General features: G+C 38.9%; 1 protein-coding gene across 1 annotated transcript in view; it reads left to right on the forward strand.

The window, feature by feature from the left end:
- Positions 1-12,610, forward strand: part of EPHA6 (EPH receptor A6) — a 334,811-nt gene extending 322,201 nt beyond the window's left edge. The window contains exons 14-17 of the mRNA XM_014307568.2: positions 1,070-1,219; positions 6,398-6,591; positions 8,936-9,085; positions 12,029-12,610. Coding sequence (XP_014163043.1) covers positions 1,070-1,219; positions 6,398-6,591; positions 8,936-9,085; positions 12,029-12,143 — 609 coding nt within the window. The 3' untranslated portion in view covers positions 12,144-12,610. The remainder of the gene's footprint in view (positions 1-1,069; positions 1,220-6,397; positions 6,592-8,935; positions 9,086-12,028) is intronic.
- Positions 12,611-13,553: the final 943 nt, after the last annotated feature.

Genomic DNA, 13,553 nt, shown 5'->3' on the forward strand with positions numbered 1-13,553 from the left:
ACTGTGGCCTCTCTTCATTGCCAAATGGATGTTCCAGTTCATTTCCTCATTTGTTTCAGTCAGAAATACAGTTATAACACTGAGCAGAATCTTTTACTGCTAGTTGAAAGCGACTACTGCTGAGTGAGCTCAGCTCTACTGACTGCCTCCTTCTACCATCTAGTGGCACTTTCACTATACTGCTTTTCTCTCTCCAAAGGGTTCAGTGAGAATGATGATAAATGTACACCCTTGAAAAAAAATACACTTTTGAAACGAGCAATGTATCTGGAGAGGAAATACCTTTTTTTTTCTTTTTCTGAGATGGAAAAGTAGTTTTCACACAGAAACTATTTATGAGAAAAAAGATTCAATGGTGTAAAGAACTTATGTCAGAGAAAAATTGTGCATCCTGTGGTCTTATAAACGGTAAGTTAGATTTGTTGATTGATTTCTTTCTCCTTTTTTTGGTGGGAGAGCTTGGATTTTAAGTTGCAGGCTGCAGAATGACACTGTTGAATATCCTAAGGAAATGGCTATTTAGAAACATACTTGCTTTGTTTTCTTCCTGGATATTTAAAGGACACCCAAAAAAGTAAAAGATACAATCAAATGTAGTGCTTTGAAGGCAAATAGAACACGTATCGTTTCTTTCCTGATTATACAATTTTATTAAGAGCTTTCAGTGTTCCATTTTGCAATAGATGTTTCTGTTTCACTCAGGGAAAAAGCTTAAATGTCAATGAACTAGGAATTTAAGGCTTGGGATGTTTTCAATCAAAATGCATGTTCTGGTTATTTATATAACTGAACAAACATTAATCATCTCAAATGCTTTCTGCTCTTTGAACTGGGTTATTTTCACAAAGTGCAGGTATTGGTGAATTAGACTACATATGAAATTTTTTTTTTCAAATTCCATAAAACAGGCATATTTCTTCCTTTCCACTTGCAGGAAACTGACACAGCAAACTGATGGAAGTCAGAATGTAGAATATCAGAATCCAGGCTTTTTTTTTTTTCCTTTACTTTTAAAACATGGGCTATTCTGTATCCTAATCACCTTGACAAATTTTCATCCTGTTTCCAGGGTGGAAAGATCCCCATCAGGTGGACAGCTCCCGAAGCCATCGCTTACCGCAAGTTCTCCTCCGCCAGCGACGCCTGGAGCTACGGAATTGTCATGTGGGAGGTGATGTCCTACGGAGAGAGGCCCTACTGGGAGATGTCCAACCAGGATGTGAGTGCTGCCCAAAATTCATCTGCATCTTTTTCAAATGTGCTTTAAAAGTTATTGCCACTCCCTGCCCTGCTTTGCTGTCTCATTCTCTTTCTAGGCTAGAATCCCGGTTTTAAAAAAGAACAAATTTTCTTCTAGTATAATTGAAAGCTTGTTCTAGAAAAAAAATATAGGAAAGGGGAAATGGTAGGGGTTTTTTCTCTACCACAATTTAAGTTTTCACAAATTCCCTTGTTTGATGGATCACTGTGACAGCTCAAACTGGTACACTCAGTCTTCACACCAGCCATCAAGCTCTGTGTCAAAATGTGGAATATCAGCCAAGCCCCCTTAACCTCTCTTATATATGTGCCTGGAATATTCCTGCATTGGTTCTGAAGAATTGACAAGACATTCCCAGATGGCTGTTTTTACATTGTTGCTAAGTTATTCAGCTGTTCAAGTCTGGTTGCTTGTTAAGGCTGATCGGTCATTTGGGGATAAGGATCTGAGAGAGATTTTAATTTTAAAAAATAATTTCACTGTTTCAGGAAGAAAAGGAAAGAAGCACGCAAACCTGTCAGAAACAAAAAAAAAGATTTTCACAAACCTCTCCATTTAGAATATATTAGCTAATCAGCTACAGCATGAAGATAGCATTGTTTAATTACTCCTACATCCAAAATAAAAGTGTCTGTTAATACAAAACGATGCTGCAGGCCCTACTGATGCCAATTGCTGGGGGCTTTCCCTGCAGTTCAGCAATTCCCAACACAAAGGACTCCTTTTCTCCTACCCAGAGGATTTCAGTGCCAGAATGTGAGCAGTGAGCATCTGTGACCTTCTACATACATTTAGTCACTTCAGGTGTCACTGGGAAGTTTCAAGTTATTAGACATAATGTAAAGTTTATTTTACTGTTCTTACTGACCATTCTTTTAGTACAAGAAATTGCCCTGAATTCACATGGGCTTATTTTGCAGCAATAATAGGACTTTCAAAGGTCAGTGGTACTGTACAGATGGCAGGGAAAACAACAGAGAGGGATGTGCACTAAACAGATTCACAAAAGACACAGGATGCAAACAACAGTTAATAAAGTCTTGCATGGGTATGGTCAGAGGTTCTGCTACATCAGAATGTCTGCTGACATTACCATTAAGACACTTACTGAGTTTTGATCATAATAAAGCCCTTGTCTAGACAGCAATTAAAATATTTCTTTAATTGGGTGGATTTTGGTAGATCACCAAAAGTTTTCCAAGTATAAACTCCGCAGAACTGGGTCTGGTTTGGGGTTTTTTTCTCAATCCATCTTACCAAGTCCTTTTCTGATTATACAGCTTTAGAAAATGAACTCGCTTTTTCTTTAGACCGTGGCTAAGTAAGTGATGAACACAGCTGATGAGAGAAGTTTTAAACTGGTACGTGCCACCTAAATAAGCCCAGTCTGGTGTTCAGAGACTACAGCTGCTCACAGGTATCCAGAATGACTCAACACCTCTGCAAATCCAGCATCCTCTATTTATATTCCCCAGCAAGGATTTGGAAGCTGAACTTAAGGAAACTGAGTTGCAAAATGCTTCTCATAAAATTAATACTGTACATATAATAAATTTAAGCCTCTGCATAATGCAGAGGCTTAAAAATGTTGCTAAGTTTGAGAATTGCTCTTGTTTAAGTAAATAACCATTTTATTATTGTGGTAAGTCACTTCCAAACTGTGTTGGTGCTGATTAATGCACTTCTTAGATGTGTGGCAGGCACCAGAGGTGTCCATTAATTAGGGCTGCTGCACAGTCTGTCGTGTCTTATTGCTTAATTAATAAACATTAGCCAAGATATTGAACTTTCCAAGGAAACTAGTGTACTGATGAACAGATTGTGCTGAGAGTCTGGCTTGCTAATGCTCATGTGAGGGAAGGAAGATTTATATTCCATGCATTTGGTTTGTAGAACAGCTGTGAGTGAAGTCTACTGGGACACCTGTTAGAGGCCACCATATAAATTAATGCATGTTGCAGAGCTGCAGTATTCAAAAAGAAGGAAAAAAATGAAAAGAATATTTAATGGGTTGTAATTGGTATGCAAGGAAACTACTGTAGCAAACAGAATAAAACTCCTTACACTCCTGAAAGTTTCTTGTAATACTGAAAAAAAACAACTTATCCTAATATAGCTCTTTCAACTCAGAGATATCAAAACACTTGGCAGGCGCCTGGGATTGGCTCTGTACCATGAGGCTGCAGCAGCTGCCTCTCCCTCCTGGTAGATTTTTCAGATGTCAGGAGGACACAGGGACAACGTCCCTCTGGACTCTCTTCTGTCTCAGTCTCATTAAAAAAGCTGTCAGTTAACTTTTGAAAGCAAGAATCCCTGTTACTATTAATAATGAAACTATCAGGAAGATTACAGCTTCATTTTCAGATGGCATTTTTGCCAGTTGCCAATTAATTTGAAATTGCACATGTATAAATTTTGTGTAGAAGTAGAAGAATAGAATACCGCTCAGACAGCAGAAGAATAAAATACTGCTCAGACAATCATAACCAATATGTAAGATTAACTCTGTTAATATTCAAACTTCACAGCTATGTCTAACATCAAACAAGCTCTTGCTGTGCCCTTCCTGTAGATACAGATTTCATGATTGATGTGGTGCATTGTCAGCCTTAAACTGACAAGGGGAAAAGGCATTTGAGGGGAGTTAACATGCAAAGTCTTTACATGTTTTATAATATACAATTTTCTTTTACTAAGAAAAACTTAGTACTTCTTCCCTTTTAGGTACATTGATATCTGATTTCTCTGAACAGAGATGGGTGCTATGCATGGTAGAGCAAGAGCTAAAATAAATATATAAATAAATAAGGAACTAAAATGCTCTAATTCTTCCTTTGAGATTTGATTCCCATTGCAATATTAGGCACTTATCACATCTTTACTCTTGCTTCTTAGAATCTAAAAATAATACTTGCCTCACAAGGGATACTAATGAGGCAATATTTCCAGTTTATTTTTTAAATGTGCTGGTATTAATGAGAAATTGTAATTATCCCAGTACCAGCTGGCATTTCTCTTCATACTGAAATGTTCCTTTTGAACAAGAGAGGAAACAAAATGCACTGTGACTTCATTTTCAGAGATATGTTAAAATAAAGTGTGGCAGAGAAAATATATCTGGAAAATTATGGTTGCTTTTGGGTTTTCCCTGAATAAATTACTTCAGCAAAACCTCATCAGCCCTCTATTGTTGTGTTGAGCAAATGCTTATATCTCTGAAAAGTAGAGCAGCTTTCCTGTTGCCTTAAAAACAAAATACATTTCATATACTCCACATTTGCAACAGGCACAGTTAAATGTAAAAAGATTCTGTATCTGCATTTCTGGGCTGCTAAGGATGGCCAGTGCCAACTAAGCTCTGCCCCTCTCTGTGTTTCATGAACCTACTTCTGACAAACTGCTTGAGATACATTAATAATAAATGGAAAAACAAATGTGAATAAAATTCCATGCATGTGATTGAGTTTTGCCCATCCTGAGTCCATGGGGGCATTTTTATCACTGGGAGGCAAGGTTCTGAAGGAAATATTTCCCTGGCAATGGGATGGTGGCATTTTTTCCTGTAACAGCAGCATGTGCATTACAGGACCAGGTCTCCTGTGTTTATAAAACAGACAAGCAGCTGTGAGCAGCTACAAAAGGCTCATTCCATTTCCTGCCATGCCATCAAGGGGAGCTCAGGTCCTAACGTGGCTTCCTTACTCTTATTTTATTTACATAATGCTTGCAGCATAAGCATTAGGCATTGCTGAGCAGAGCCAGCATTAATTCAGAATTCAAATAGAGAACGGGGACATATTCCAGGATAATAAGATTGAATATATTGAAGGCAGAGCTGGTGCTGTAAAACATTGATTTGCTGTAAACAGTTTAATGTAACCCCTTCCAGCTGCATTAATACGTCTGCAGCATGTACATACATCTGTGTGAAAATGATGAATGTCTCCTTGCAGCTCAGTGGGTATCAGTGCAGCAGGTATGTTCCTCCTAAGTGCACTGTGTGGTTATAAATACTGTGTGAAATCATTTCTACATTAGAAAAAATTTAGCATTGGCTGGATTTTTATGTGGGAGGGTTATGCACGTGTGGTAAGGCTGGTCTTTTTCCTAGCTTCATTTTTGATCAGCCACTGACTAGTTTTGCATTCCTTTTTATACAAAAACAATCCTGACTGTGTAATTTGTAACATCATCCCCACTGCTACCACCACTCATTGCAGAACCTCCTGACCTTCCCTTGTGTTTTTTAAACGTTACGTAGGATGAATCCATGTAAGCTGTTATGAATCCATGAAGCTTTCCATGGAATTTAGCTAGTTTTGCTAACTCCTATCAAGCCAGGCTGCTACTCTTCTTTTCAATCAATGTTTTTTGCTACCCATGTTACTAAAAATAAGCTTTCCCTCGACTTGGATCAACATGTGATTTACATGATTTTCATACCTGTGATTTACCTGTGGCAGCAGATAGGCTTCTTTCTGAATTTTACCAAACACACTTTCTGTATCTGCTGAATCTGAAGGTCTCACTCACTTTAGGGTAATAGCATAATTTTATTAACTTTTGTTTAGTCACAAATATCTCAGACATCCAGGTTTCTGAGGGAGACTGCAAAATAACATTGCTGTAACTTGGTGTGGGGGACATTGTCAGAATTAATCACACTCTAAGGATCAGCAGAAACATGTGAATACCAAGTAAATCTGGTGCCACAATGTGTATTTGTGGTGCTTGATTGTATTGGGGTGTTGCTACACACAAACACTGTGTCAGCATGCAAATATTAGAGTATGGAAAGATGCAGTGGCCAGGTAAGTTTGTGGGCCCCTGAAGTGAAAAATGATGGTGGTATTGGTGAATTCTTTATTCCCCTCCTGCTTTCTTAGCTGTTTGAAGAGGATGACCAGTGACCCTAAAAAAGTTCCTACTGTGTTTTATATGCCTACAAAATATTTCCTGTCTCCTCTGGTCACACCCCTGCCAGTCTTGATTCCCCGACTGAAGCCCCAGCAATGCATGAAGTGAGGGTGGCTGTGCCATGGATAATTTATCATCCCTGGTTTCTAATTGTCAGTGTCACACTGTGCTGTCAGCATTTAATGCCTGGTAACCATACAGATTTCTGTATTTCTGTAGGTTATACTGTCCATTGAAGAGGGCTACAGGCTTCCAGCTCCCATGGGCTGCCCAGCTTCTCTTCACCAGCTCATGCTTCACTGCTGGCAGAAGGAGAGGAACCACCGTCCCAAATTCAGTGACATCGTCAGCTTCCTGGACAAGCTGATCCGCAACCCCAGCACCCTTCACACCCTGGTGGAGGATGTCCTTGTGTAAGATCCTTTTGTTACATTCTGATTTTTCATAACACATAGAGGCTATCATTATGGGTTTAGGGCATTAAGTAGGGGTGGGAGAGCCACAAAGTTCTGAGTTCATAAAGTCATGCAGGTTCAAGTAATTTTAAGCCCCTTTTAAGGTTTGCTTTATTGTTAATACACTGTCGTACAAGGAAGATTTTTTCTCAAGCCATGCAGATTATATTAGGCTTTTTTATTATTATTTTTGTCTGAGTTCTGTTTGTGCACTATCTATCCTTAATCTTTGTGAATCTCTTTGTTCTTTGTGTGTGTGTGTGTGTTTTTCCTACATGCTTGTTTTCTCTTTGTAATTTTTTTTCTCCATTCAGCAGCCTGTCTCTCCATCTGACAGTGCTCAAGCAATTTGTGAACTGCCTTGGAATAATATCCTGCAGAAAGTAGCTGTGTCTTAGCTTGCCAAATCTTTATTTTCTGCAGCAGAATGGCAGCAGTGACCAAATAAGAGAATATGCTGTTACTATCCCACAACAAATTCTTGATAGTGTTGCCCAGGGTTTGGGTTTTTTTCACTAATAATATTTCAGAAATGAATGCACCCACAGGATAAGCAAGGCTGCAGTGGAAGAATTTGTCAGTATTTGTAGGCTTATTGATCCAAGCTGTCCCTGCATATATCAGCTGAAATCAGCAAAGGTCCAGGTGGCCTTACTCTCTTCAGTCACTGAGAGTCACCTTAAGATAAAGATGCTTTCATGGAGACCCCGTGGGCTTTGAAAGGGTTCTCAAGCCCTGAGTGGGGCTTGCTGAGAACCTTTAAATGTCTTTGAGAAGGGCTGAGCAACAAGGCAAAACTGGGGCTGGTACTTGCTGTGGGAAAGGCTGAATGGAGAAGTTGGTAGGAAAACCTGGAGTGAAGGCTGCAGCCATTTCATCAACACAGACTAGGGAGACTTGTGGGATTAAACATCCATGCCCTAGAGTTAGCAACATCTATTTGTGTATGCATATATATATATATGCATATATATATATATATATGTATATATATGACTTGCTATTTGTACCTGGATCACTTTATTTAGCATCAGAGTAATGTATTTTTATCTCTTTTTATTTAAATCATAACTTAGGGTTTAAAATACTTATGCTTTATTGAACTATGACTGACTTCACCTGCATGTGAAAGTTTTTTCCCATTCATTTGAGAATGCTTGACGCAATTGTTGGGTAACATTCTATAGAATCATAGAGTAATTCAGATGGGAAGGGACCATGGTAGGTCTTTAATTACGGTTTGTACTTTACTGTGTTCTCCTGTCCTTCAGCTTCTCCCTCTATCATTTTGATGAATGAAAATCACTGTACTTACTGTATTTGAGTATGTGTGGGTGAAACTTGGTTCATTAAGATATGAGGCTGTGTTGCTTCCTGCATGAAGTCATGTTCTATCAGTAAATGTTGGCTGGCTTTTGCTCTCTAAATTTTCATTTACAATAAATTGTGTCTTTCTCCTAAAGACTATTATAAAGCTTTTACAAACAGCAGTGTGCATTTTCTGCATTTTGTTCATACAATTTCTCTACATAAAATGCATAAAGCAAGTGGAAGTTGTGAGCCCTCCAAATGTGGCACACAACAGAAGACTGGTAATCAGTGCCCCAAAATTACAATCTTTTTCCATCTTTCTGTTTCAGTTGTGATAATATTAGGGGAGAGAGCTCAAAAAGAAATGTGACTAAATTAGCTCCTTCCATTTTATTTGCTCCTCTATGTAATTCTATGTAAAAGCAAAGATATGACATTTTATTCTTTTGGCTTCTTTTAGGGTGAGTTTTAGCTTTTGAGTACTGTAATCAAAGTGTTCCTGTAGCATAATGGTATCACAATGAGGAGCCATCTGGGGTGGGGTGGTTGTACGTAAATGTAAAATCATCTCATGGTGGTTTAATTTCTTAAATTGCATCTTCTGCTAAATTTTCATTGTCCTCTACATTGAATACTGTATCAAAAAATTATTATAATCCTGAACATGTCAATATGCAATGAAACATTCTGGGGAGCAAAAAGAAGTGCAGCGGGAGCGGCCTATTCCTCAGTGTGTTACTGAGCTGCAGTTCTTTAATAAAATGTATTGTTTAAGTAGTGCAGCTTGGCAGACTGAAGTGATTTATAAGTTTTAGACAAGAGGTTAAAGAGATCCTCAGTTAAGGTCTGACCTTTACAGCTCAGACTCCTCTCTCATTCCTTCTGCCTTTTAGTAAAAGCTATGTCAACCAGGGTAAATTGGGTGTCATATTTTGTATTGCTTAGTAACCTTTGCTTTTTTGTTTTGTTTTGGTTTGGTTTTTTTTTACAGAATGCCAGATTCACCTGGTGAAGTTCCAGAATATCCTTTGTTTGTTTCAGTCAGTGACTGGCTGGATTCCATAAAAATGGGTCAGTATAAAAATAACTTCATGGCAGCAGGTTTCACAACTTTGGATATGGTTTCAAGAATGAATATTGAGTAAGTATATAATCTATTATCCCTACAGTGACTAATTAATCTGAATTTGGATGCTGCAGGAACACAAATATTGCAGAGTATGGAACAGTGCTTTCATTTCCTTTCCTTCCTCAGCTCACAAAAGACAAATACAGTTATTTAGCAAAACAACACAAGAGATGTATGATGGGGAGACCCAGAATTGATAGATCCACTCTGTGACGACACCAAATACAACCAAAGGCCAGGGATGAGTATGTTTCTTGGGGAATCAGTTTTGATCTAGACCACTGAAATCAGTGGCAAAAATATTTTCTTACTTTTCTATGAATATCATCAAGACTTTCAGTCCTAATAACGAAGTTGTTCCAACCATCTCTGACACCACCCTGTGGTTTTTTAATGCAAACCCTGCACTCAATACAGAAGTGTTTGGGCAAACTATGGATTCATATGGTAGCATGATGATGGGATCTGTTTTGCTCTCTATTCCCTTCTCATGAATTCCCAATCTTTTATTTGATGCTGGGACTGACTGTATCAATAGTAGCTGTCAGTTAAGATTGAAGAATTTTACATGTAAAGTTAGGACTGATTTTCTCACACGTGCATCATTTCATATTCACCTATATTGAATTCCATCTACCACATTATGGCACAGTCACTTAGTCTTGTGAGATCCTTCCAAAACTCTGCACAGCTGCCCCTTTCCCTTCCTACCCTGAACAATTCAGCCTCACCAGCTGAGGTGTTCACCTCTTGCTCACCTGTTTTCCCAGATCATTTACTGATTTGTTGAACAATAATGTTCAACATTATCCCAGCAGAGGTCCCTGCAGATTTATATAAATAACTACATTGTAAAACCTGACCATTTACTGCTAACCTCCTGTATTTAAACCAGTTATTTAGTCATACAAAGACCACATTTTGTTATACCCTATATTACACAGAAGTGGCTCCTTCATTATAAAGCTTTTGTGAGGAATATTCCCTAAAGCTTTTGGAAATCCAAGCGTGAGGTGTATCAAATGGGTCATCATACATTGGAAACAAGTAATTTAATAAAACAGAACTTTTATTTTCAAAAGCCATGGTGACTCAAGTAGCTCATTTATCCAAGCATTCAGTAATTTTGTGCTTTCCTGTAGTTTCTCTTACGCCCTGTAATGATCACAGACTCATGGGTCTGTGGTTCCCCAGATCTTCCCTGGAAACATTTTGTCTGGCACCATGCTCCATACTTCAGGCACCAAGAAATTTTTTAACATGTGGAGCGCAGCTGGTAACTCCCTCTCTCACAACCCTGATAGTAAGCCCATTATTTCATCTTCACTTTCTTTTGGAACTTTTGCCTGAATATAATCTTGTCTGGACAGGGGCTGCTGCTTGTTTTTACAGTTTTTCCTATAACGTCTCCTGCAGTCACTTCAGATACTCTGGCAAGTCCCCCAGAAAGGATCTGGCATGGGGGTCATTTCAATTTCTTCCACAGTGAATGTTAACTCAAATGGTTGAGTTTTCCAACAATGGCCACTCCTCCAGTGCTCTTTTATGCCCAAATCATCGTTAGACTCTACACATTTTATGGCAGGTTTCTTGTACCCAGTAAGTTTGCAAAAAGATTATTATAACTTTTATTTTTTCTATTTTATTGTTGGGCTTTTTTTTTCTGTTTGTTCCACAAGTTCCTTTTCGGTCTGCCTTACTGTGCTTTACAGCTAATCTAAGGTTATCCTCATTTCTTTAGATACCATTTCAACTTTTTGAGAGATTCCCTCTCCAAATGATTTGTGTTACACAAGACCTGCTAGCTTCTTTCTGTGCTTTATCAGGCCCTCCTTCCTGATAAATGCTAAGCATTGGTCTCGCAATTCTGAAAGCACTCTCCACTGTAAAGTTTTATTCTTCACACTGACTCCTTTTAGCTTCTCGGATACTCAGTATTTTTGCTGACCTCAAGTGTTGTCTATCATGCCCCATGAGAATGTTAAACCTAAGCACATAATAGTTGCAAGCTCTGCACTGGTTCCTCAGCTGGAGGATACCAATCTGGAGATCAGATGCAGATATCTGGAAGTGCACATCTGAAACTCATGAAGGCCATGCCTTATCCCATGAGCTCCTTTACTGTTTATATGATCATACAGTTTTTGAGGATAAACAGGCAATATCTGTGTATGTCCCAGTGTGGGATTTGCATAATGGACAAATCTGGCATATCTGAAGTTTCCTGTCCTCAGCGCCTCTGTGATCTTTCTTAGCTCTTGCAGCTGGGGATGTTTACAGAAAAACTTAGTTGGTGGATTGTGCTGAGCTCTGGTGGCTGTTGACTTCATTCCTGCCAAAGAGTCGAGGCCTGTGGGTGACAAGAGCTACCCACTCTGGGGTGCAGGGCTAGATGAGAGGAACTGGGAGGGAAATCAGATTCAGTCTGGAAGCTCCACTGCTAATTTGATCTTTAGACCATCTCTCACTAACTTACTACCATTCCCCAAATCATTGGAAGCACAGCCTCAGTTATTTCTGCCTCAGAACTGTGATACTGTGTGTGTAAACCCCAACCCATTTCAAATATGAGCGAGAAACAATTGCTACAATCACATTACTAAAAATGGACTGTTGGAACTCACCTGATTAGTCCTTGAGATTTGGAAAGATTAATTGACCATTAGTATCACTAATAAGCCTCAATATCACTAATTTTGAGCACTAAACCCCAGTGGTCTAAATAAATCTTTTTATTATATTCTTTTTCTTAAACGACTGTTTTTTCAAAAATTGAAATTGACAGATGCAGAAAAATTTAACATTTGCAGCTTTCTCGTATGCCGTGGCCAGGAACGTAAACTGTCCTGGAGAAGAAGTTCTATGATAACTTCTTTAGTGAAGTTATCATATATTCTTTTGTGCACCGGGGGCTTTATTATATTTGCATCCAAGATGAAACTTTTTATCTTGCAGTGACATTAGAAGAATTGGAGTTGCACTCATTGGACACCAGAGACGAATAGTCAGCAGTTTACAGACTTTGCGGTTACACATGATGCACATACAGGAGAAAGGATTTCATGTATGAAAGTAATAGAAGCAACTGTGTTTTGTGCCTCAGCATTTCTAAAATGGAAAAATATTCTCATTCTTCCCTCCTGCTCTTCCCAACTTCAGAACTGCAGTCTCCAGTTCAGACTATACAAGTACTTCTATGTTAATGCTTCCAAACCGGAATTTTTAATCACACTGCACAGCTCCTCCACCAGTTCTCTGCCGATAAAATCCTGGCCTACTGCAAGACTCTGGCTACACATTGATGAATAACTCAGCATGGATGTGTAACTTTGTATAACAGTATTTGGGAAACTTTCATGGACTTACTTGAAAGTAGTAATCTATTTGGCCTGGTGTGGCTTCTTTATCGATGTATTTAGAATTTGCTGGTAGATCAAAAAGTATTTGACTTCTTTCATGTTCTGTGACCATGTAACTTCCAACACCAAATGTGCAATCAAAAAGAAGTTTAACATAAATATTTATTTTATCTCTTAATTAAATCCAAAAGTATGTGTCCTATCATTATATTACTTTCTAATAGTTTGAATGCTGGTAAGCTGGTGCCTCAAAACATTAGTATTGTTTGCAGAAATGACGGATGATTTTATGTAGCGAGTTTTCATTGTGTGAATAATTGGAAGCATAGTGAGAGTAATCTGTTTGAAATCTTAAGGAAGGTTCTTGATTTTCAATTACTTTGGCACTCGACACTTTTTATGCTTTAAATTTTAGATTAGATTAGAAAATTTGTTTATCCTTGGGATTCCTCACCACCCTACAGCCCCCCCGCCCTTTTTTTTTAATGTAATACTCAGCATTTGCTTCTACTACTGGACAACTGACCACATGTAAAACACGACTGTCAGCTCTGTTGCAGACACAGAATTTCAGAAGAGCTTTCTGTTTCAAACATGCAGGTCTCTGCTCCAGCAGCAGCAGCAGAGCTCAGAGGGCCAGCCATGGGTGGGATGATGGGATCATTCCCGTGGGAGCAGGCTGGCCGTGTCCTCTTCCAGCCAAGGGCAGCAGTGCAGCCCCACTGCTGCTGGAAGTTACAGGCTGCAGCATGCAGTGACCTTGCACAAAGGCAGAAAAGGAGATGCAGGACAGCAGTGTGGTAACATGTTGCCTTGAGCCTACTTCTAACTGCTTTTAGAAGTTAAAAAGCAAACTCTGCTGAAATGGGGCTCTGGTCATTCCAGGCCAGATCTTCATTTAGTACAGATCTCTAAAGGACATCTGAGGTATTACCTTTAGAACCCTTCAATAGCCATATTTACGTGCAAGAAAACGTCAGCAAAGGCCTAACATAATATTTGTACCTCTCTAAGACTTCCAGCTTCCATGTTTTGTTCAGACAACTGACACAGACGTGCTGGGCTACATTTCCAAACTTTTGCATGGGATATGCACTCCTGGGAGCAGGGGCAGGACCGCA

Source organism: Geospiza fortis, unplaced genomic scaffold (genome assembly GCF_000277835.1).
Source record: "Geospiza fortis unplaced genomic scaffold, GeoFor_1.0 scaffold72, whole genome shotgun sequence".
Lineage (NCBI taxonomy): Eukaryota > Metazoa > Chordata > Aves > Passeriformes > Thraupidae > Geospiza > Geospiza fortis.